This window comes from Hyperolius riggenbachi, chromosome 11, assembly GCF_040937935.1.
Source record: "Hyperolius riggenbachi isolate aHypRig1 chromosome 11, aHypRig1.pri, whole genome shotgun sequence".
NCBI classification, from domain to species: domain Eukaryota; kingdom Metazoa; phylum Chordata; class Amphibia; order Anura; family Hyperoliidae; genus Hyperolius; species Hyperolius riggenbachi.
Window position 1 is genome coordinate 71,351,394 of NC_090656.1, and position 25,638 is coordinate 71,377,031.

Genomic DNA, 25,638 nt, shown 5'->3' on the forward strand with positions numbered 1-25,638 from the left:
CTTCCCCCTATTGAAGTTAAAGTGAACTGAGCAGTAATTTTAGCCCCAGGGCATCTCAATAGCACATTACAAATACATGCTAACATTACAAATGCATGCTAACATTGTGGCTCATTATAAAAAAAAAACAATCTACCTCTTCTTTTTACATTTAAATGTTTCTTAGAGGCTTTTTATTACCCTTCTTCCATGGCCTGCTGTACGCAGAAATAGCAGGCAGATAAGGACTGTTGTAGTTAGTAGCAATGGGCAAACAAACGCTTTCGTCAATGGGGAGGAGGGGATAGGGCACTGTGCTTCAAACTGTTTAGAGAAGTCACACTTGATTGCCTTCACACCCTGCCCTGGATAAATAAGGGCAGAGGGGAGGGGGGGGGGGGGATGGCAGCTCCTTCAGTATTTAGTAAGCAGAACAAACTGCAGGAAAAAAAAGCTGATTGGATACCTTTAAAGAGATTCTGAAACAACTTTTAAAACAGCTTTTTACCTTATATTCTACATTGACATGTTTGCCCCTGTTAAAACGCCGCTCTCCCGTGGCAGAACAAGGGTTCTTTACCCCCAAATCCCCCCTGCAAAATCCACAACCAACTTGGTCGTAGATTTTGCTGCTCATGGAGGCAGATCTTTTGGCTGTAGCTCTGCCTCCATGCGCGTCTATCAGCGGCAGATCTCCGCAGGAACACTGAGAGGGGCAGGGAGAGGCGGCAAACAGCACTGATAGATGCACTGAGAGGCAGGGCTGTGGCCGTTAACCCTGCCTCAAGAAGGAAGCGATCCCCGGGCACTACGGAGGGTATTTGGGGGGTAAAGACCCCTCGTTTGGCCGCGGGAGAGCGGCGTTTTAGTGGGGGCAAACATGCCCATGTAGAATATAAGGTAAAAAGCTGTTTTAAAAGTCGCTTCAGAGTCTCTTTAATATCCAGTTTTGACCCCCTTCCTCGTCACAGGTTTGCTTTAAGGTTAAAATGAGCTCTTCCCTGTTTCTGGTCCCCACAGCCATCATTAATGCTGCTATGACTATTGCTGCCTCATCCCTAGCAATAGAAGCCTGCAAGCTATTTAATGCTTTGTTTTCCAATCTTCACTCAATAGACATTATATAATAGACAAAAGTTTTTTGATTAGCAGTCGAAGAGACACCACAGACAATCAAAAAACTTTTTCCATACGACAATTTATTAACTGTAGTACTAAATCTGTTGTCTATGTGGTCACATGCACGATTTGCAACCTACAATATGTGGGTTGCACTACGCGGTGCTTGAGACAAAGGATCTCTGAGCACTTTAATGGGGCCTCCTGGAACACAGATAATATTAGCAACGTTGCGAGACACTACAGGGAGAAGCATGGTTGCAATATGGAGGGTTTCTCATTCCAGGGGTTAGAGAGGGTTATTGCCCCCTTTAGACGATGTGATCTTTATGCGAAATTACGTACACGGGAGGCTTTTTGGATTCTACAGATGGGTACCAGGGAACCGTATGGTCTTAACGCCAGGTGGGATATAAATTTTATATACTGAAAATGTTTTATTTCCGTTTTTGTACTGTTTTTGTACTTTTGTACTTTTGTACTTTTATACACTTGTATACTTGTACTGTTTTATTATTGTATCATGTATTATATTATTAATGTATTTGTGATTTTTGTGAGGGTGGTCTTTCCATGTATATATATGCCCATTGACTTACACTCCTGTGCAGGCTGAGTCCTGCGGCTTTAAATCTTTCTGGCTTCTTGGTGGTATACACCTAGGGGTGGAGCCTGGGCTGTATATATGGACCACCTGCATTTCAGTATGTTTAGGCTATGAGTAAGGATAAGATCCGAAACATGTCAGCCATTTTACTGCCTTTGTGAACTACATTGAATAAAGACCCTTGGACTTTACCTGCGGGTGTGCGGATTCTGCTTTCCTGTATCCTGATCTGCCGCACTGGCTTCCAGCACCTTGCCTTGGTAACAGAGGTTGAGCGATCTCACCCACTACTTCAAGAAACACTTTGAAATTGGAAATGTGCGGAATTGGTAATTGGCATTGGTGGAAATCAGAATGTATGCAAAGACAGCATTTGCGACCATTCCAAGCAGCATATAGGGCCTGTACACACTGAAAAACGCAAGAAAAATCGCAAGCGCATGCATTTTTAAAATCGCAAGTGCATGTAGTTTTAAAAACGCATCGTATGCGTTTTTAAAAACGCGTGCGCTTTTGCCTGCGTTTTTGATGTGTTTGCGTTTTTCTTGTAATTGCTGATTGGCTAAAGAATCCTTTGGTTTTTTTCTAGTCTACATTTCAACAGGAATCAGGAAATTGCAGAGTCTTCTGGGATACTGACTTCTGAAAAACGCAATGGAGTCGCATTGCATTGTGGTGTACAGGTGCATTGTGTGTACAGGTCATCATGATTTTCATTATTTTTCAAAAGACCTTGCGATTTTAAAAACTCAGCGCAAGCGCAGCAGTGTGTACAGGCCCTTACAGTGTGCAGCAGCTGCCAGACATCACTCTCCAACATCAGCTATAAATCTGAGGTAATTTTCAATATTTAAAAAAAAAATCCAAAATAGCAACTCCCAGCCAGGAAACAGCAAACTGAGACTGCACTATTAAAATAAAGTTGTTTGAGCAGGTAGAACATAGCAGGAATGGATTCAAGCAGAGAGAAGTTTAATTCAAGTTAGCCCTTATACACATTAATGTAGTCTTCCCGTCTTGACTCAAAATTTCTAGCCAAGAGACAGAAGATAGGGCATCTGTCATTCAGGGGCAGATATAATAGAGAATAATCTATAATACTAATCGAAGGCTGTAAATATGCACGGGTGCACACTACTATCGACTGCCGCACTAAGCCCACACCTAAACTGTAAAGTACGCACAGATGCATCAGGGGTTAATGCATGGATGCAGTGAGGGGATCAGGGGTTTATGCATGTAATGTATGCATGGGGGGGGCAGTTGGAGAGGCGCATAACCATTTGGGGGTTTACGATTCTTTTAAGAATCGGGGGTTTCCTGATGATAATAATTAGATTAGATGTAAGCACCTATTTTAATGTAGTAACAATGCAAAAACATTTATTGACATTTTTTTTTTAAATGACAGTCGCTTGCTGATGATGTTTTTATGCGTTGGGCAATGTCAAAATATTTTTCCTTGGTAACATTGAAACTTTCAAATGCATTGGGCTATCGCTAGCTCTTAATGATAGTGATAACAGGGACTGGATCATATCACGGTCATAAATTTATATTCTTTGACAGGAATTGTCCTCAAAAGACCAGATATCACTGTCAATAGCCCTCTGAAAAATAATTTATGATTTAGATTTAAATCCCTATTGGGACAAACTAAGATATGTTTCTGGTACACACTGCAACTCAGAATCAATGCAATTATGAGGAAAGTATTGAAAATCTATAAAAAAACAACTGAGTGAAAAATTATGTATGCCATCAGGGGAAAAAACAAATAATAAGTATTGGAATATTATGTCTAGGGAGATGGTGCAATGTATGGAGAATGTAATAATCTTGCGTTAGACCCATTTGTAAATTCATGTTGGTCATGATCATGATGATCGATGCCCTCATCTGGCATCCAGAGAAAGATTTAGACAGTTAAAGCAAACCGAGCACTATTTTTAGCACCCAGGGCATCTTAATAGCACATAAAAAATGCATGTCAACAATGTGTCTCATTATTTAAAAAAAAACTTCAATTTTTACTATTTTTTTACATTTAAAAGTTTAGCAGGTTTAGAGGTTTTATTAGTCTACTTCTGAGGCCTGCCCAACTGCTGAAATTTCAGGCGCCTAAGGACTAATGTAATTGTAATGTCATCAACAGAGGGGACAACAGAGGGCACTGGGTAATAAGGAAAACTGCTTCAAAGAGTTTACAGAAGTTACAGATGCTATCTATACACCTTCCCCTGAATAAATAAGGGCAGCTAGAAGGGACGGGGGACATGGCAGCTCCTATAGCTATTAGAAACCAGGAGAAATTCCAGGGAAAAAGAGAATGCTACAAAAATTCAGTAGCAGATGCTATACCTCACTTAGTCTGGAAAAAAATGTAAGTATGTCTGTTACTACAAGACACAAATAATGTCATATTTACTTAGAGACCACTTAAATGAATGCTGTACCTTAAAGAGACTCTGAAGCGAGAATAAATCTCGCTTCAGAGCTCATAGTTAGCAGGGGCACGTGTGCCCCTGCTAAACCGCCGCAATAGCGCCGCTAAACGGGGGTCCCTTCACCCCCAAACCCCCCACTGCGACACTTGGTTGCAGACTTGGTCGCTCCTGGAGGCAGGGCTAACGGCTGCAGCCCTGCCTCCAGTCGCGTCTATCAGCAGCGCATCGCTGCCTCTCCCCCGCCCCTCTCAGTGAAGGAAGACTGAGAGGGGCGGGGAGAGGCGGAGATATGCGCTGACAAACGCGCGTGGGGCAGGGCTGCGGCGGTTAGCCCTGCCCCAACCAGGAAGCGCTCCCCTGCTGAAACAAGGGGATTTGGGGGACCCCCATTAAGCCGCGGGATAGCGGCGGTTTAGCAGGGGCACACGTGCCCCTGCTATCTATGAGGTCTGAAGCGAGATTTATTCTCGCTTCAGACTCTCTTTAAAAAAATGTGAGTCCTGTCAACAAGCCCACTTTATTTTGATACCAGAGATGGAACTGCACTAAGGGGTGTAACTAAAAATCCTGGGACTTCCTAGCAAAATTTTGATGGGCCTATCTTCCTGGGCGCCCAAACAGCCTAAAGATTAATCAGTCAGGGGTCATTTAACAAGCTGAACCATTGTCATCCTCCCACACCAAAGGGAGAAAAGCAATACTTGGTCTGGAGGATGGAATACATACAGTATTCCAGAGATAGGATACATAGTATGGGCGCCCACAACCCTGTTTGCAGGGGCTACTCTCCCTGTACTTATGGCCCTGAGTCTGACTGCACTGCAATAAACATTCTTTAAAAAGCATCCTGATTTTTTTTATCTTCCAAAAAATTCAAATTACATTTCTCAACTTCTAGTCAAGAAATTTATAGAATTTGAGCTGTATAGGATAATTATAAGTCCAGGGGCCATATGCCATTCACTTTTTCACCTGAGTTTTCTCCTAGGAGATAATTTTTCATCTTCAATTTAAAATAATTTTCCAGCATTTTTCAGCTAAAAAAGTACCAAAAAGTAGGTGAAAAGGTACATTCAAAATTATTTTGATTTCTGGTGGCTTAAAAGACATTTTATTGACAAGTTTAAAATTATAACCTAGGTGAAAAGTCAGGAGAAAAAGTGAATTACATATGGGCTCAAGTGCTGAAAAAAAAAATGTATGGACTGCCGCTTTATGTATGTTAAGTAAGGATAGACAAACACAATATAAATTAATTATTTGTAAAGGGGAAAAAAAAGAAAAAAACAAGTTAACGACTAAAAATCTGTGAGTGTTTAGCAGTGCATTCAATCAGTATCCAGAAATGAAGTTAAGGAGAGCTCTGTGAAGATTCACAGGACTGGGCAATTAATAAGGAAACAATTTGTAATGTATACCTTTAAAACAAAATGTCCCTCAGAAGTTCTTAGCTGCAGAGGTTTAAACACTCTCTATAGGCAGCCATTAAAAGACATGTTACTTGAATTAATAACTAGTGAAGGTAACTAGTAAAACAGATCTCTAATATTAATGGGTTCCAGGATAATAGCATTATTTTTAACAAATAATTAGCAATCACAGCTAGAATTAGGCTGGGAGAAAATACTTAATACTAACGCAACAGGTGTGACAAAACACCATCTGAAAGTCTAGCAAAAGTTCACTGTAACAAAAAATTGCTAGTTTTAGCTTTCTTTTTAGTAGATTATAAACAGGGGTATAGTATATTCAAAAATTAATTGCAATAACTAATAGGATATGGTGGTCAGATCACATAATGCAAAAGTCCAAAAAGGCGAAAAAAGGCAAAAAGGAAAACATCACTTTATCTCAACCACAACACAACCATATGGGATGTGAATAATTCAAAACAGGAAAAATAAAAAAATGCATTAAAAAAGGATAAAAGTACAAGTAAAGTAATTGTATAAAGGATTTTTTTTAACAACCTCTCCACTTGTGTCATATGCCCATTCTGTGCATTTTTCTAACATAAAAGTCCCTAGTGTTCTAAAATAAACACAATGCAATATGCATTCTCACTAGCTGAGTCAATACTCTCAAATGAATGATCAGACTTTAAAAAGGCTTATAAAAAAATTAAATAAAACTTCACCCGATTGTTCCTAAAGTCATGAAAACAGCACCAGATGCAGATGTTTCAGAATTCAGATCATTCATACAATAATGTATATGATATCAATTTAAATGTTTTAAGTCAGATACCTGGCATTTACAGAAAGTATATTTTTAGGGCATAAATGTACACTGCAATTGAGAATGGTATTAAGACACAGAATTTTCCAACAGGTGTTGTGTTGTGTGGCTGTAATCACTTATCACTAAGGGCTATTCTATAGTCTGACCCAGTCTGACCTGGTCCCGACCCAGACAGAAACTGTAACTTGCATGCCTGATGTTTAACACTTTCAGGTAGAAAAAGGATAAAAGGAACACAGCATAGTTATTAGTGTGCTTGGCACTGTACATACACATGTCTATCTCATCATGTCACATGTCACCTCGGTTGTCCTTTAACCTCCTTGCCTGTCTAATTCCCCCGGCAAGGAGGCAGCACTTTTTTTTTTTTAAATCATGTAGCGAGCCCAGCGGCAGCGGCGATCGGAGTAAGCAGGAAATCCCGTTCAGAACGGGATTTCCTGCTGGGCTTCCCCGGTCGCCATGGCGACGGGGCAGGATGACGTCACCGACATCGGGACGTCATAGGGAATCCCGGGCCACACCTCAGCGCTGCCTGGCCCTGATTGGCCAGGCTGCGCAAGGGGTCTGGAGGGGGGGGGGGGGCGGCACGACGTAGTGGATAGCGGCGGATCGGCGGCGAGCGGATGTTACAAGCAGCTAGCAAAGTGCTAGCTGCTTGTAACAAAAAAAAAATTATGCAAATCGGCCCAGCGGGGCCTGAGAAATCCTCCTGTGCAGGTTACCCCGAACTGAGTTCGGGATAACCGGCAAGGAGGTTAAGAATGTAAATACCTAATTTAAACATGCCTTTGAAATTCTTTGTAAACTAGATAGGTAAAAATATAGCTAGTGACTCTATATATGTAATGTTACTCACTGGGGCCCATTCACAAGGCTATCGGATACCGCCATGTGTCCACCACCCATGATGCACCCCTAGTGGCTGGCAGGCATTCTAACCGGCAGTGGTGGAGGTCTGGAGGAGTGTTAGGTGGTGGCAGGATCAGAACACTGCTGTGAAATACATCTGTACAGCACAGTGCCTCTGCTCAGCACACAAGCACTACCCAATGAATGCAGTATGAATCCAGCCATTTGTCCCAATGTATTATTTTAAAGGTGCTCAGAAAACTTTAGGAATGCACACAGAATCTAACTTTCCTTAGTTAGAGGCTACATTTTAGTGCAACGTTGCGTCATAATTGCCGCATTGTTACGCACAATAACGCACTGCAATGCAAAGAGAAGTTCACAGTGTGGCCATTGCAGAGTTTGGAATCCCAATGCATTGAATGCGTTGCATTTACTACATGACGCCTACATTAACAGTACGGTGAAGCATATTGACTGTATTCTTCACTGCATGCAACGTAATGCACAGATTACATGATGCACTGCCTTTCCCAATCCATTGCTTTTCATTCCTGCTGTCGCAGGGATTAAAACACTCCCACTGTGAACCTAGCCTTAAGGATGTTGCTTTTTCATGTAAAGATTGCCATAAACATAAACCAATATTTAAAAGACACATTAAATGGGAACTGAAGAGAGAGGTATATGGAGGCTGCCATGTTTATTTCCTTTTAAGCAATACCAGTTGCCTGGCAGCCCTGCTGATCCTCTGCTATAAGCTTGTGTTTAATTTACCTTGCTAAAATGTTGACAGTATTATTTTTAAAGAGTACCCAAAGTGACATGTGACATGGTGAGATAGACATGTGTATGTACAGTGACTAGCACACAAATAACTAAGATGTGTTCCTTTTTATCTTTCTCTGTCTGAAAGAGTTAAATATCAGTTATGTAAGTGGCTGAGTCCTATCTCATCATGTCACAAGTCACGTCACTTCTGGTATCCTTTAAAGCACAGGTTATACAGGAGCCCTAGCTTTGCTACATAAGACATTAGTTGCACAAAGTAGGTACTATTGTTACTCATTTTTAACACCTGCAGCAATCTACTGACTGGCAGGAAAGTTTGACACACCCGTATGTTTCATATGCACATAAAGCATTGTAAGCAAACTAAAATAATTTTTAAATAGAATACTATAATAATTGAAATATCAAGAGTCAGTTCAATATAGGAACTAGTGGGGAATTTTAAGGAGCCAGCTCCAAGGACAACATTTACAGAATAACTCAATATGGAGGTGCCAGCTTTAATTTTAAGGAGCCCTGTTATGTTCACTACTTGGCGCTTGTCCAGCCATGTCTGTCAGATTTGCCCCACGTATGTACACAAGTTAGCTCTCTCCAGAAACTGCCTTACTATTTTGCAGTAAGTTCATATAACGTATATTCGGGCGTATAAGACAACTGGGCGACGCCCCCACAACTTTTACAGTAAAAATATAGCACTTGGGATATACTCGCCGCATAAGACCACCCCTATTCCAGCGCACGCCAAATAAAAGTTAAAAAAACTTCATATACTGGTGCTATGTATAAACAGATACTGGTGCTGTACTGTATGTGGTACCTAGTATATAACAGTATACAGGTGATTGACTGGATGGATTGGTCAACTCTCCCTCTCCCTAAGTGGATCTGTCAGCTCTCCTTGTCTACCTGTTTATCAGAGCGGTATGGAAGAATAGATCATGCTGTGCCCATAAAACACACCTCTTTCACCTGTCTGGCCCACCCTTGTATCCTCTTCACCATCTTCTCTGCCTCTCAGATCTCGCACATGTGTGCCTGCGCCACTTCACTACAGTCCTCAGCAGCGAGATCTGAGAGTCGGTAAGAGGACAGAGCGTATCACCCGGCATCAATGACACCCGACGTATAAGACTACCTCTCACTTTGCAGAAGATTTTCAAGGGTTAAAAAGTAGTCTTATACGCCAGAATATACATAAGTCACGTCACTGATAAACAATAACATAACAACCTTCACCACACACACAAATACAAAAAAAGCATGTTCTTACCCGTCCAACAAGCACAGGGTCTGGTCCTGTGTATTCCTCTATTACAAAAAATTGGTTCCATACCCATCCCCTCTTGGACCTGTGTAAGACTTGCCCTTCTTTGCCCTTTTCGTGGTGTCCATGAAATGACTGCCTCAACCTACTGTTCTTCCGCGTTGATGAGGCATGACTACAGTACGCAATACCCAGGCATAGCAGAAAACCATGTAAACAAAAGTCCTTCTTCATTTTTGGTAGTGTATATTCAACAGTCTTTGATCCGTACTCCAGAACAATCAAGAAAGTGCAAACCCAAGGGTTATATCCAACAGGTAAAGGTCAATCCACAGAGTACACCCATAATGTTCCTGGTCCTTCCAAATCCAGATATCCCAAAATTGATCCTGCATGAAAAGAAAGCAAATGCATGAGATTTAATTTAAATCACAAAAGAGTCGTCAGACAGTGAAGTCACTCTGAACATTAAAAAAAAATGTGTAGTTAGCATACTTTGGGGGCACATACGGGAACGATGAACTTAACTCTTTCAATTCCCTCTGCAGGAGTGAAACCAGGATTTTGATAAACTGTAATGAAGAATTGTAATGTAATGAATTCTTCATAAAGGTTATCATGCTGTGGATATTTGTTTATAGTGGCGAGGAAGTTCTGAGCTAAGTTGCACCTAATAGTACATTATTAAATAAAAAAATAAAAACACACACAACAAATAAAAAAAAAATGGGCCAACCAATATTAATACATGGATTCTTGCTCCTGAACAGTATAAATGTTCACAGAATATATTGAAAATATAATTGGCCATATTACCCCAATATTATTGTCTTCCTTTCCCCACTATTTCGCCCAAGAAAAAAATAACAAACGCAGAGAAAAAATTTAATTCAAAACGATTTTCTATGCAGTTGTATTTAGATATCCTTTTATAAGCTTAAAAAAAGAAAGGTACAAATGAATACATTGATTTTATGACCAATGCGTGTTGTTTGTAAATATATTAACATTGATTAGCTTGACTGTTCATATAGCAATACAAATCTAATACAAATGCAATTAAAATCCAAGTACGATTAAAAAAAGCTCACATACACACAAAAAAAAAAAAAGTTAAAGTACTGTAAATACTGTATGCTCGCATGCTCTCTGAGATATACATTACATATATATATATATATATATATTCTTTTTATAGTGTTGTAATTCTAGGGGGTTATACTTTCTGACCAAGTAGCTGGATAATGGAAGAGGCTCCACAGATGGACACAGGAGTAATGAACAAGGGAGCAAGATTGCCCAGAGCAACTGCAGCTTTGGGCCGCCTATCAGGCTAGATGCTAAGTGATACAATACACAACAGATGTAGTCAGTAACAGGCTTGGGTCATACACGTTAATTCAAATGTCAGTCGTGTTGGAAGGATTAGGCAGATTCGTAGTCGAGAGGCAGGCAAAGGTAGGAACACAATACAATATACAATATTACACATAATACAATACTGACTGACTAGAGCACATATATATCGTGCTGATGCGCAATATATGAAATGTAGCTCTCAAATAACTCACTAGCTAAAGCACAAGTAATGACAATTAACAAGACAAACAACAGACATACAGACGGAATGCTCAGTCAATCTAGTCGCTGTTTCAGCGACGACAACATTCACACTGAGATAGACAAGACTAACGGGTAGGAGTGAAACTAATGGCAACCACTGCTATAGTTTGTCCTCAAGAACAAGGTAAGAACAAGGCTAGAAGGAACACTACCAGTCACCAACGTGGTGCTGGCAGGATCCAAACTATCAGGATCAGAAGGACTTCACTGACTCCCGCAGGTCAGCAAACGTCCAGCAGACATGAAAATACAGAGCAAGGCATTATACATTTTTACAATAACAACTTTCACAGCATAGACCCAACAACAACTCAGAGAGCTGAACACTATGTTGGGCGGGGTCTGAAATGGGAGGCAGACTTTTATGCTGGCATCAGCCAATGGATGCAGGTATGCAAATTCCCACACAGCTGAATGGTAATCATTCAATCCTGAGCTGGCTTGATTACCATTTGCTAGCTGAAAGACTAACATAACAAATGCATACAGTACTATGCAACAACATGCATGCAGGAAATCCAGGGCTATCTGGCTGCAGTTCAACTGCAGCAAACCATAGGAGGAATCCTGACAGCATCCTGAACTGCTCTGAACTGCAGAGTGATTGCAAATGACAATAAGACTCACTGCAAATGCGCAACCAAATGCAAGCAGACAAGTCAGAACTGCCCAGTTGCAGCTCCATTGCAAGCGACAGAACTTGCTACAGGAGAGATCCTGACAAGTGTATTAAAGTATACAAGAGACGAAGCACCCTCATGTATTTTACCATATATATCAGTGGGAACATTAGAGAAAACACCTACCCTGCTTTCTGTTTTATCCTTCACTGCTCAGCCTGCCTATTATCAGCCCTAATAAAATCCCAGACTGAGCATTCAGTCTGGCTCTGCTCAGGAATCATTATAGCTGAGCCTGTCTTCTCTGATGTTTTTTTCAAGCCCAAGCCTGCCCCCTTCTGGCTCTGCTTTCCAGTTCTGTCTACTGCAGCATTACAGAGAGTTGTGGTGAGATGAGAGGAGCTGCTGGTGCCGAGGAAGGAGCTATTTTTCAATATATATTTATTAGTCATAAGATGTTTTTAGAAATGGTGATTTCATTTTGCACACAGCCCACTAAATAATATGCTTTTCTGTGTTTTGCATGGAGTTTTAGTAAAAAAAACCACAAAAAATTGCACACAAGAGCGGCAAAAATACTAAGTATAGTATTTATTTTGTAAAGTCTATTTGAGATATGTTTATTTTGTGCCAAAGCATTAATCTATGGTTTCCTTTAGGCATATTAAAGGGGAACAGAATAGAGGTATATGGAGGCTGCCATGTTTATTTCCTTTTAAGCAATACCAGTTGCCTGGCAGCACTGCTGATCCTCTGCCTCTAATACTATTAGCCATAGCCCCTGAACAAGCATGCAGCAGATCAGGTGTTTCAGACTTTAAAGTCAGATCTGACAAGACTAGCTGCATGCTTGTTTCTGGTGTAATTCAGATACTACTGCAGAGACATAGACCAGCAGCGCTGCCAGGTAACTGGTATTGATTAAAAGGAAATAAATATGGCTGCCTCCATATACCTCTTACTTCAGTTCCCCTTTAAGCTGCTGTAACAGATTCTATGCCATACCCTAGACGAGTGACGAGGGCAATGTGGTACCAAGTGTGTTTCTACTTGAGCTTATGCATCTCAAGGTGAATGTCACTTTATTGTAAGGTCCCAAGAAAGCAATAGTTATTATCATTATTACTAGGATTAAAGGTACTTTATATAGTAGAAATAATGTTCTGTGCTATGAATGGGTAATATAGATACGGTACATTCAGCGCGCATTCATAGTTCGAGTGCATATGTAGTTTTTATTTCAATGCACCTTTACAAAAAAATGACAATAAAAGTCAGTGAAGAGACATCATCTCTCAAGCTCAGGGCTCATGCACATGAATGCGCTGACATTTTGCCACCACCTGCAATCTGACTGCTACTATCATCCCTATTTGCTCATCACTGGGAAACACGACGCAACTATTGGAGCGGAATATGATTCTTAATGCCACATAAACGTTTGTCACCCATAAGATGTTGCTTTTAGTATTTGGTAAACACAGCCCCAAACAAATGCACAAACAATCACTGTCACCAGTGTTCCCGCTAACTACTATGTTATTGGTGGCAAGGAAACATAGTGGATAGCAGATTCGTCTTGCAGCACTGGGTGTCCGTTTTTAATTCAGGCTAAGACACAATCTGCATAGAGTTTGTATGCTCTCCTTGTGTTTGCACGGGTTTCCTGCAGGCACTTTGGTTTCCTCTCACATCCCAAAAGCATATAGATGAGTTCATTGACTTCCTGCAAAATTGGCCTTAAACTATAGTGGACATATGGCTATACTGTGGTACGGATTAGATTGTTAGCCCTGCTGAGCGTGAGCGATAGTTAGTATTGTAACAAGACTGTATACTTTTGTAAAAAGTACAAAAATACAAAATTACAAAAAAGTACAAAAATACAAAATACAAAACAAAACAAAACAAAAAAATGTTCTTCCAACAGCAAAGCAACTATAGCACTAAACGTGTTCGCCGGAAAATCGCCTGAAAATGGTGCAGGCTATAAATTTGCGTTTGGTAATTTGCGTTAATTGCCGGCGATTAACGCAAATCGTCCAAGTGAGTATGGGCCCGTAGGGTATTATGGCACTATCGCTTTAACAAGCACTAGCGCTTGAGCATTTTGCGAACGGGCCTAAGGCCTCTTGCACACTGCAAGCGATTCCGATTCAGATTCCGTTTTTTAATCAGTTTTTACATCCGATTCCGATTCCGATTTGCAGTTTGCTCCCTGCACACTGCAAATCGGAATCTGAATCGGATGTAAAAACTGATTGAAAAGCGGAATCTGAATCGGAATCACTTGCAGTTTGCAAGAGGTCTAAGGTTGTTTTATAGTGCAAAGCTCAAAGGCAATCAAAAGCGCAAAATGCAGTGCAATTTTGCAATGCGTATTTCTGCAATTGGGGCTAGTTAGGTTAGTTGATGTTCTAGCATTTTGCAATTTGCATGCGATCGAAAACAGATCATAAATTGCAGCAAGATGTGCAAAGTATAAACCAGTAGGAATGGTCGAAAATGCCCATTTCCGCTAATGCCAATATCCGTTTTCTGATTTTTTTGTTTTTCTGATTTCTATTTTTCCGATGTTTAATTCTACTGATTTTCTAATTTATTTGTAATTTTTTGCATCAGAGAATGCAAAAAAAAACAACAACAAAATTGAAAATCTGAAAATTGGAATCCTGTGATTAGTCTAAAATGACTGTGTTAATACAATTTTGCTGAGATTTTTGCATTTTCTGATTGGTCCAATGTGTCAAAGTTCTGTGATTAGTCTAAAATTACTGAGCTGAGGTAAATCGGATTTCTGTGGAATTCCGATTTCCTGGAATTCCGATTAAATGCCAATTTCCGATAGGAAACGAGAAAATTTCAATTTCGAATGAGCATCCCCATAAGACATCCCTTAGTAATGTTTGCTAAAGCTATTGCAGTGCAAACATCTGACCTGGTGGAAACTGTTTTTATGTATTTATTTTTCCACAAAAGCGGTGTTATATTAAATAGCCGAGACCTTTGCAAAAGTGGCATCGATGCAAATGCACATCTTGTCAGACGCCGTTGTTTGCGCATTTAATACATTTACCACACAGAAGACACAATAAGCGGCTCTCTAAACAAGGCCGCAGCATTTTCTGCAGACGCTAATGGGCCCGGGTGCTAGAACTCAGACACGCTGTGTGTCACTGAGAGGGTCAGCTTAATGCATAGATCCTGTTTCCTTTTATCCACCAGTAATGTGGTGAACAAACAAGCGTGGCAAGGAGCTGAATATGAATAAATTAGCCACAGAAAATGTATTGCCTGAACAGGCCTGTGATGTGTAACAAGGAAACTCAAGTTTGGAAATTCTATTGGAGTCAGTATTCCGGCGCGGCGCCCGCTGTCCCCGTCATCCCTGCCGCTGTGTGACACGCCGTAGCAGCAGGATGTTCCAGCGCTGCCTTGAAAGATTAACAATGCATTCAATTTGTAACAATCAACAACAGCAGTATCAACTTGCTGAATAATATGACAGTAATTCTGTGAGTTGTTAGGATAATAAGGCACAGAATGCAAATGCGGAGGTAACGGTATTAAAGGATAAGTATTCTTACTACTGAAGTAAATCAGATCAAAGGGCACTGTTACATTTTGAGTCCTAGTCATTAGCAACTAATCAGTCAGTAATTGTAGCAACTTATCACTGGCATTAAAAATGGTCATGTAGCTGAACGTCAAAAGATACTATGTTAACCACTTCACCACTGCGGGGTTTTACCCCTTGAGCACCAGAGCAATTTTCACCTTTCAGCACTCCTTCCATTCATTCATCTATAACTTTATCATTACTTATCACAATTAAATGAACTAGATCTTGTTTTTTCCGTCGCCAATTAGGCTTTCTTTAGGTGGGACATTATGCTAAGAATTATTTTATTCTAAATATGTTTTAATGGGAAAATAGGAAAAATGTGTGAAAAAATTCATTATTTTTCAGTTTTCGGCCATTATAGTTTTTAAATAATGCATGCTACTGTAATTAAAACCCATGAAATGTATTTGCCCATTTGTCCCGCTTATAAAAGCGTTTAAATTATGTCCCTATCACAATGTTTGGTGCCAATATTTTATTTGGAAATAAAGGTGCATTGTTTTCAGTTTTGCGCCCATCCCTAATTACAAGCCCATAGTTTATAAAGTAACAGTGTTGTACCCTCCTGACATAAATATTTAAAAAGTTCAGTCCCTAAGGTAACTATTTATGTACTTTTTTTATTGTACATTTTTTAAATTTTTTTTTATTACAAAAAAAAAATGGGGAGTGTGGGAGGTAATGAGTTAATTTTTTGTGTATAATTAATCTATTTGTATGGGAAAAATGCTTTAGGGTGTAGTTTTACTACTTGGCCACAAGATGGCAACAGTAACTATTTGTTTAATGTGACCTCCACGCTTGGAGGAAGTACTAGGAGGCTGGGAACGGGTTTTTTTTCACAATGATCGCGCTGCTTAGCGGAGAAGCAGCGGATCATTGCAGGACTTAGATCAACGAACGGGAATGGATTTTCCCATTCATTGATCTCCGGGCGAGCGGCCGGCGGCGTGTTTACCCGCGGGAATGCACGATAGAGCGAGCGGGAGCACGGGCAGCGGCGGGAGCGCGGAAAGTACGGATTTCTCCGTCCCTGGGGGTTAAAGGATGGAAAAAGGGACGGAGAAATTCGTACAGGCGGGGGTAAAGTGGTTAATCAATAGGATCTGTTTACAGTGCTCTATCAGAATGGACTGCAAGTTTGGGGTGGGGGCGATTTTTCCGGATCGACCGAACAGAACAAAGGGTAACGGATAAAAAACTGATACCTGCAATTAACTTTTTTTCCTGAATTATCTCGGGAGTGGGGCCCTTCTGGATCCTATCGAGGCTTCCCCCATCCTCCTCCATCCCACGATGGAGCACTTGACCCCTCCCCCCCAAAAAAAAACCACAGCCAAAAACTTGTGCTGTGGCACAGGTGCAGTAGCACCTGCAATATTTATCTTCCCCGGCACCAGCGCAGGTGCAGTAGCAGCTCCCTGATGGGCCAAGGCAGAAATAGCTGAGCCTTATCGGGTCTGCTCTACAGCACAGGCACAGGCGACTTGCGCTTGTGCAGTAGAGTGGACCCGATTGGGATTGGCTATTTCCGCCTTTGCCCAAGCCGAGAGCCGCTACTGCACCTGCGCTGGAGCCAAGAAGGCAAATATTTACATGCCCGCCGTTCGTTCTGCCCCACTGACACGCATATAAGATGATGGGGTAACTTTTCAGCACGTTTTGTGTGCTGAAAAAATTAGGCTTATATGCGAGTATATAAGGTACTCCAGGGATGCAAAGCTGTTTTCAGTGTTAACTCAACACAGTCTCACTCATATGCCCCTTCTTAACACATAACTTGAATCTATCACAGCTGAAGTTATACCCTTCCTTTTGCCTAGCTGTAATATCCCACCTTAACAATAACTGCTTCCTGACACCAAATACTAACCTTTAAGACAGGGGTGTGAAACTCAAATAGACATTGGGCCGAAATTAAAAATTAGACCACGGGGGCCAACAGATCTGCCGCCCATCAACAGAAATGATCCATCCAGACAGATCATCGGAATTGATAGATTTGACCAGATAAAAGGGCTAATCCACAAAAAAAAAGTAATGCATTATACAGGCAAACATCTCCAAAACGAGGTGCAAATAATACTTATAAATACATATAACACCACAGTTCATAGATCCCTAGGGATTATACTAAGTGCTATAGTGCAATAAATCTGTACACAAAAGTGCTGACGTGCTGAGATTCAAACTGGAGAAGAATGCTCTAAAGTCAAAAATGAATAGCTGTTGCTGTAAAAAGGGCACTAATGCCAATAAATCCTATGAACCATAATCCCTAACAAACCACATGAAAACCACAATTAGGAGATATAATACCTCCATTTATAAGGATTACCTGGCTCATGGAAGCCCCTAAGACGGCTGCCCTCCGGTCAAGAGTGGGAGTTGTTAGGAGTGTGCGGAACAAGGGAGAGATAGAGCTTGGCCATGTTCTATGGCGTAGAAAGAGAGGCACTTGATGGGAAGTGGACAGGTGGATGGAAAGGCCAGAGCACAAACATGGCCGTGGGCTAAACCACTGGAGAGGCAGGTGATGGCAAGAGTACAGTCAGAACACGGGCGTGGCCAGGGGCCAAATCCACTGTAAATCCCACAAACCAATGGTTGGCCAAATGTTATGGCGCCGTGGGCCAGATTTGCCACAGGCTAGAGATTGACACCTATGATCTAAGATGTCAGCGCTATTTAAATACATAATATAAATTGCATTAGTAAAGCAAGCTAAGCTTTATTTTACGCACAATTACATTAAGTTCACAACACTATAACAGATATTAGCAGCAAGAAATGTTGGCGCTTAATCAGAATCAGAATCAGAATCAGAATCATGTTTATTTCGTCAAGTACAACGGGGGTTGTACCCGGAATTATTTTTGGCTCAAACAGGGTCGGAGATGGTTCAAAACACATGCATGCAATCCAACATATACAGTCAGGTACAGTAGTACAAAGTAGCATAAACCTACATACACATGTACACACATATACACACACACATACACACATATACATATATATATATATATATATATATATATATATATATATATGTATATACATATATATATATATATATATATATATATATACATACATACATACATACATACATACACATACATATACATACATACACAGACACATACACAGAATAGTACAGTACACATGTACATATACAGCACATAACTATAATGAAGGACGCGTGGGGAGGTCTGGAGTGCTGTGTGAGGGGAGCAGCCGGTGGCCTTCTGCCGGTGGCGCTCGCTCAGCTCCGCAGCAGCTCCAGACACCCCGCAGTGTGTCCTGGAAAAGAGTGGACAGCGAAAAAGAGAAGGTATAGCCAAAGAGAGACTGAGAGAAGAAAGATAAAGAACCAGTGCAAGAGGAGAGAGACAGAGGCAGAGTCCCCCCCAGGGCTGCAGGCTAGAAAGCACCCCAAAGTCCGACAGACCGTCCGAACAGTGTCCATCCCTGTGGAAAAGTCGCCAGGTGGAAGATCGCCAGGTGGACCACTGAACTTCAGATCTTGGTGGTGGTGTAGGCTGACCGCTGATCCTCCGGGCTGGGTGGTGGCGCAGGCCGACACAGACCTCAGCAGTGATAGACACTGGGCGGCCGAGCAGGCTGGAGGCTGCAGCTGGTGAAGAACCTAACCGGAGCTCGGCCTGAGGATCTCTACCACGTGGGAGGCCCGGCAGGAAGCGGCGGTGGTCAGGCCTCCTGTGCGCATGGAGTGTCCCCCATGCTCAGGGCCCGCCAGCGGTGGAGCCCCAGCAGTCCAAAGTGAGTCCGAGGGTGATGGTGCAGAGTGGATCCAGCACGGTGGAGGCTGTCGGCGGTGATGGAGAAGGGCTCCCGCTTGCTGTGCTGCCGAAGAGCAGCTGCCCGGTGCATCCAGTGGAGTGGTGGCAGGCTGCCAGCCTGCTGGGGAAAGCATCGCATCTGCAGGCTGCATGGTGTCCCAGTCAGCGGCGATGGAGCAGCAGCAGGAGGGACGATGATTCATCTGGCGCAGGCACACACGGTGTTCCAGAGGTGGGATCAGAGCGGCTGGGGGCCGGCGCCACATGGTTATCGTGCAGCGATCCAGGCAGCGGTGGTGAGGAGTACCCAGGCAGCGCCGGTGAGCAGGCGGCAGAGGGGCGGTCGGAGCAGCTGGTGCCAGCTCCACGTGGGAAGCAGCAAAGGTGGGATCGGAGCGGCTGGGGCCGGCGCCACGCGGGTCATCAGCTGAGCTGACCTGGAGGTGGGCCGGACCCCATGGCAAGTGCCGCTCAGCCAGAGCCCGTCAAGCCTGCGTGTCTCACATCTGCCCGATGGTGTGGCAGAGCTGGAGTGAGATTGCCTGGGCAGTCTAGGGGGAAAAAGGTGAAAAAAAAAAGACAAAAAAAGAAAGATGTGAGCCGGAGCCCTGTGGCCGTGGCTACCCAGCAGGCGCCATCTTGATTAATCAACCTGTGATCTCACTCTCCCTTGTTAATTAAGTGAAACTTGTCAAAACTGCCCTAGAAATAAGTCCAGCAATTATATAACTGCCAACATAATGAAACAATTTCCATGAAATCTGTGCTTCTGTTACACAAAGTGGAATACATAATGACTATATTGGCCAATCTAACACTTTTGTTTATTAGAACAACACAGATGGTGCCTTTCACACCTTTCCCCTTGCCTACCCCTTGTGACCCTCACAGACTAGGGGCCCATTTTGCAAGGATCACAAAACATGTGCAGACATCGTAGTCTTCACAAACATAACAACAAAAACACCTGATTTGAAAGAAACCCTGAACTGACAATTAAAAGTCAAAATAAGCATACACAAGTCATACTTACCTTCCATGTAGTCTACTCCTCAGTGTCTTTCTCCTGTTTGTTCACTGTGATGAACACTGTGATGTGAAGGGAATTTTCCGTCCTCCATTTTGAAAATGGCCATTACCCATAACAGCTTTCTCTGTCAGCACACAGTTAAATTGTAACATCGCCCACTTGAGCCATAGGGAAACATGGTCATTACCTGGTACACCAGTTTTCCTCTCAGCTATAACTGACAGCAACTGATATTTTACTGACAGCAACTGATATATTTCAGATCTGACAAAATATTGTCAGAACTGGAAGGGATTATTGTCAGAAGAAAATGGTGAGCTTATGATAGGAACTGATGGCAAGGTAACTATGTAATATTTATTTGAAGTTACCTCATGTGTTTATTTTAAATATTTTTACTCAGTACAGGTTCTCCTGAAGGATGGACTCCTTTATCGGAGGTAGCAAAGTAGTAATTGGGGTCCCTTACTGCTCTGGGGCCGCTCTGAGAATACAGGGGCTGCTCCCCTGTAGAGACACCCCTGAGATAGTGTCAAACTGGCTGCTGATTCACAGTTTTGGGTATCACGCTGATGCGTGAGAAGCGTAGACGTAGTGAACAAATACAATGCTAGAGAGTAAGCGTAGTCAGGATCAGGACGTAGTCATAACAGTGACAGAGGTAACAATGGTACAGAGTGGTAAAGAAATGTCGTAATCAAATAACAGGCAGAGTCAGCATTAAGGTCAGATGTCAGTCTAGTCAGAAGGATCAGGCAATAGAGTAGTCTAGGCAGGCCGAGTCGGTACACGAGTAATCAGATGGCAGCGGTACAAAATGGATAAGGCTAGGGCAGAGTCAGGAGGCAGGCGAAAAGTCGGTACACAGAAATATATACAATCAGATGTTACAGAAATAAACTACAAAATATATACGAAAATTACAAAGACTGACTAACTAGAGTACATATATATTGTGTGTCTACACAATATATGAATGTAGCTCAAATCACTATCTAGACCAGGCATGGGCAAACTTGGCCCTCCAGCTGTTAAGGAACTACAAGTCGCACAATGCATTGCAGGAGTCTGACAGCCACAGTCATGACTCAGAAAGACAAATGCATTGTAGGACTTGTAGTTTCGTAACAGCTGGACGGCCAAGTTTGCCCATGCCTGATCTAGACCTAGAACCAGCAAACTGATTAGTATCAAGGCCAGTGAGCAACTGCCTCACTGGCCTAATATACCTAATGGATGATGAGCAAGGCCAGCCCACAGGAGGACGAGTCTAGCATCAGACCTGCCTCCTGGGCCTGAAAAGGTCGCACTGGCTCGCGCGCGTGCGCCTGGGAGAACTGCGCATGCGCGCGCCCTGACTCACCGCCGGAGAGACGCTGGGGATGCCATCCAAAGATGATGCCACTGTCGATCCCCGCCGGAAATGAAGCGGGAGACGTCGCGGGAGCCTCTGGAACAAGGTAAGATCGTTACATTGGGTACTTGGAGATCTGTCCTCAGCATCCATCTAGAGAAGACCTGAGACCCCCCCTCACCCTGCTCCAACTTCCTGGCATAAGCAGTCCCTTTTGCCTTGGCAAAATATCCTAAGGGAAAAAAGCTATTGTAAAAAAAATGTTGGGAGCCGGACTTCTTAACCCGAAGCAAATACAGGAGAAAAAGCATATGACCCCCCCCTCCCCCCCAAAAAAACCCCCAAGACACATAATCAGAGATTATTCATATATAGCAAGCACCAACATGGACAAGAATGTAAAATAACCTGAACTCCTGAGCCTCCGTATTGGCCAGGGAAGGGCGCAAGTGGTGTTTCGAGAGGTCAACAGTAGTGTTAATTACCATATTTTTGTTGTGGGTATAGTTTTGTTTGTCACAATAATCCTATATACTAAACAAAACCTGCAGCTGCGCGCATGTAAAACAACCACTGCCGACGCCCACAATAAGCCGCCACCCACAACACAAAATAAAGACTGTAAGTATGCACCTGCATTTGTTTTGAGAACTGCTGCTTTACACACCTTCGCAGCTCACACACACTTCTTTTGAGAATCAGAGGTTTACGCACTTGCCCAAAAAGACAACTGCAGACGGGGGATAAAAAATCATATTAAATGACGTTCATTTACACAGCGACTTGTGTAGTGATGATGTATGTTACATAAATTGTTGTAGCAAAGCTGAGTAGGGTCTTTTTCATGATTTTACCGTAAATATGATTTTATTTTTTTGCGATTTTCACTATTTTGGCTTCTATTAAAATGCAGGAAAAATGCAGCAGAACTACGATTGTCGTTGTAGAGAATTAGGATATTACCGCAATTCCAATTGTAACTTTACTGTACTTAGGATAGGATTGGAAAATCGCAAATGTTTTCAAATATAGAATGGAACGCAACTAGTGTTAAAGAGACACTGAAGCGAAAAAAAAATTATGATATTATGATTTGTATGTGTAGTACAGCTAAGAAATAAAACATTAAGATCAGATACATCAGTCTAATTGTTTCCAGTACAGGAAGAGTTGAGAAACTCCAGTTGTTATCTCTATGCAAACAATCCATTAAGCTCTCCGACTAAGTTAGTCGTGGAGAGCGCTGTTATCTGACTTTTATTATCTCAACTGTTCCTGGACTATTTACTTTTCCTCTGCTAGAGGAGAGGTCATTACTTCACAGACTGCTCTGAAAGACTCATTTTGAATGCTGAGTGTTGTGTAATCTGCACATATTAGAGAATGATGCAATGATAGAAAAAACACTATATACCTGAAAATAAAAGTATGAGAATATTTTCTTTGCTGCTAATCTTCTAGTAATTATTCATAGTACACAACCAATTCATTACATCATATTTTTTTTTTCGCTTCAGTGTCTCTTTAAATGGGCCCTCACACTTTAAAGAGAAACTTTACCGAAAAGAGGAACAAAATAAATCAATATATCGCAAGGTGAGAAGTTAAAAAATAGAAGAGAGAAAATAATTGATTTGCGCCATGTAATTTGTTCATATTGTTTGACCCACATTCAGCCGACATGTTATATTTTTACTACTGGCAAACAAAAATAAAAACAGACAGCACCAACTGTCATTATCTATAACCACACCCACTAACAATGCAATAGACTAACAACGTTGTTTTTTTTATAGATATACATATGCACAGAGGGAGATACTGGTTGCTTGGAAAAAGCCATTATTTCCCACAATGCAACAAGGTTCACAGACAGGAAACTGTCAGGACAACTGTCAGGACCTGGGTCCTGACATCACACTGTGGGAGGGGTTTCACCACAATATTTGTTATACAGCCCCCCCCCCCCCCCCCCCCCCCCCCATGACCTATTCAAGAATAGGTATAGATTTCTCATGAGAAAGGGGGTATCAGGTACTGATTGGCATGAAGTTTGATCCTTGGTTACAGTTCCTCTTTAAAGTAAACTGCCTTCACTACAGCTATTTCTAAGACTGCACTGGCATTGAATTCCCTAGCTGCCCCGGAGTTGCTCTTTAAATCCGGTCTACAAAACACAACTGCATACCTTAAACGCTCATTAAAATCATCATGCTCTGTAGACACTTATTAAGGGTTCAGCGTCCTTGAAATGCACATTAAATTCACCATATTAAACAAAGTCACAGAAGAGAACAGCACCCTCTAAATGCACATAAAATCACCATATTTAGCAAGAATGCTTTTGAAATAGCAGCGTATCGAAAAGGCTGTGGCATGCATCCGCTATTAACAATGCTGATTTAATTGCCTATGTGTGACTAACGCTGGTTTAAAGCTTGCATCCCATTTTCAGATTCCTTCTAACACAATAAGCAAAGGTTTCATGTAGGTCTGCTACAAAGGCGCTCAGAGAGGAGGGGGAAAAATAATTTTAAACAATTCTGCTGTCAACTAATTTGCGTTAATGTTGCAGTACAGAATGCTAAAACGCAAATTAGGGGTCCCCGTCTCTGACAACTCCTGACTTACATTCACATGTGACAGCTGACAGGTGTTGGGGAGCTCTGAGAAAAAAGGAGCACTTCTCAAAAACTGAATTACGTCTGTCACAGCAGAAGTCTTACAGAACGCTGGGGTAGGTTTATAATCAACACTATTTCGAGGGAGAATGGGAGCAAATCTGATGCAAAAACAGGTGCAAAAGTGGAGCAATTGTTCCGTGACCAATCCGAATACCAGATCCGGGCATCTGCTCCCTGTTTGCACCATTTATGTTCCAATTTTTTTATACTGTTTTTTTTTATAAATCTGCTCCACTGACTGCTATTGATGATCAATTCATCCTTTATACATTCTACTCCAGGAGAATTCACGGTATAGAATGCAATCAGGTGACTGACTGACTAGGAAAGGCCTGTACACACTTGTAACTTGATCCACCAGGCAACCTAGGCAGGTGCTTGGGGTCTAGTGGGTGTCAAGGGGCCCACCTGCCAAATTCTTTGACCTCTCTCCACTACAGCTTACCAAAAGGACCACAGGGAGCCCCCAAATCTACTACCTTGACAAGGGCACCATTACATCTTAACCCATCTCTGCAGCAGGGGCGTAACAATCACATGGGTGGGGGGAGGGGCTGTGGGGGCCTGCTCCTCCTCCCTCTCCCCACAAACATGCAGAGTAGTACAGGTAGTGGTATATGTACCTCTATGCTTCACAGCAGCACACTCTGCTGCCATTCACTGCTTCCCGATCACATGACTGATGTGAGTTACATGATTGGGAGCTAGAAGATAGCAGCAGATGCAGTGTGATGCATGGAGGGCGGGGGGGGGGGGGGGGGGGGGAATCTTGGGCTGTGTTCAGTTGTTGAGGAGAGGCTTATGGATTGCCAAATGTGTGCAGGTGTCCCAACATGCAGGATGACTACTTGTTCATGATTGGACATGTTAGAACATTATGTCCATTCGTTATTGATATCTACCGGCACTGCTACCTAATGGCCAGTGCTACATGTCAATTCCTTTAGTTCTCCATACAACACCCACCAGGATCCATTCAGAGTTTCTGTAAAGGTTTTACTCTAAAACTGCCCCTGATCTGTAAAATGGTTTCAGGTGTCAACACATTAAAGTGTATATGGGATTTCCATACTGAATAGCTGTTTGCGATCATGTGATGATCACACATCTGCTCATGGTTTAGCCTACTCAGAAAGAAGAAGTGAGACATGATCACCTGATCACATTCAGCCATTCACAGACTTGTTAACTATCACCTGATTTAATCAACCACCTGCTAATCCATGGAATCTCCTCGTACCTAAAATGCACTGATCATCTCCACTGATTAAATCCTTGGTGCCTCATGTTGCCCTCCACTACTCAGGAATAGTTCACAAAGAGAGTTGGGGAGCAATGTGGTTACAGCTTCCGAATAACCTCATATCAGCCAGATTTGAAAAATGGCTTGCCAGCATTTGTATTTAGTTAGCATCCATTTTTCAGAAACAAATATATGCTGTGGACTCGGGTGGAGAAAATTTCCATTTGACACACAGCACACAACCATATTCACAAACTTTATACAGCATTTCCTTGCTGTTCCTAGTCACAAGTCACATTCCTGTTTACTGCTCCCACCACTGGTACAACTTTGGCTTTCAACTTCCACA

General features: G+C 42.1%; 1 protein-coding gene across 2 annotated transcripts in view; it reads right to left on the bottom strand.

The window, feature by feature from the left end:
- Positions 1-25,638, bottom strand: part of CDH11 (cadherin 11) — a 217,530-nt gene that overhangs the window by 75,017 nt on the left and 116,875 nt on the right. For both annotated transcript variants that reach the window (XM_068261316.1, XM_068261317.1), the window contains exon 2: positions 9,311-9,693. In XM_068261316.1, coding sequence (XP_068117417.1) covers positions 9,311-9,538 — 228 coding nt within the window. In that variant the 5' untranslated portion in view covers positions 9,539-9,693. The remainder of the gene's footprint in view (positions 1-9,310; positions 9,694-25,638) is intronic.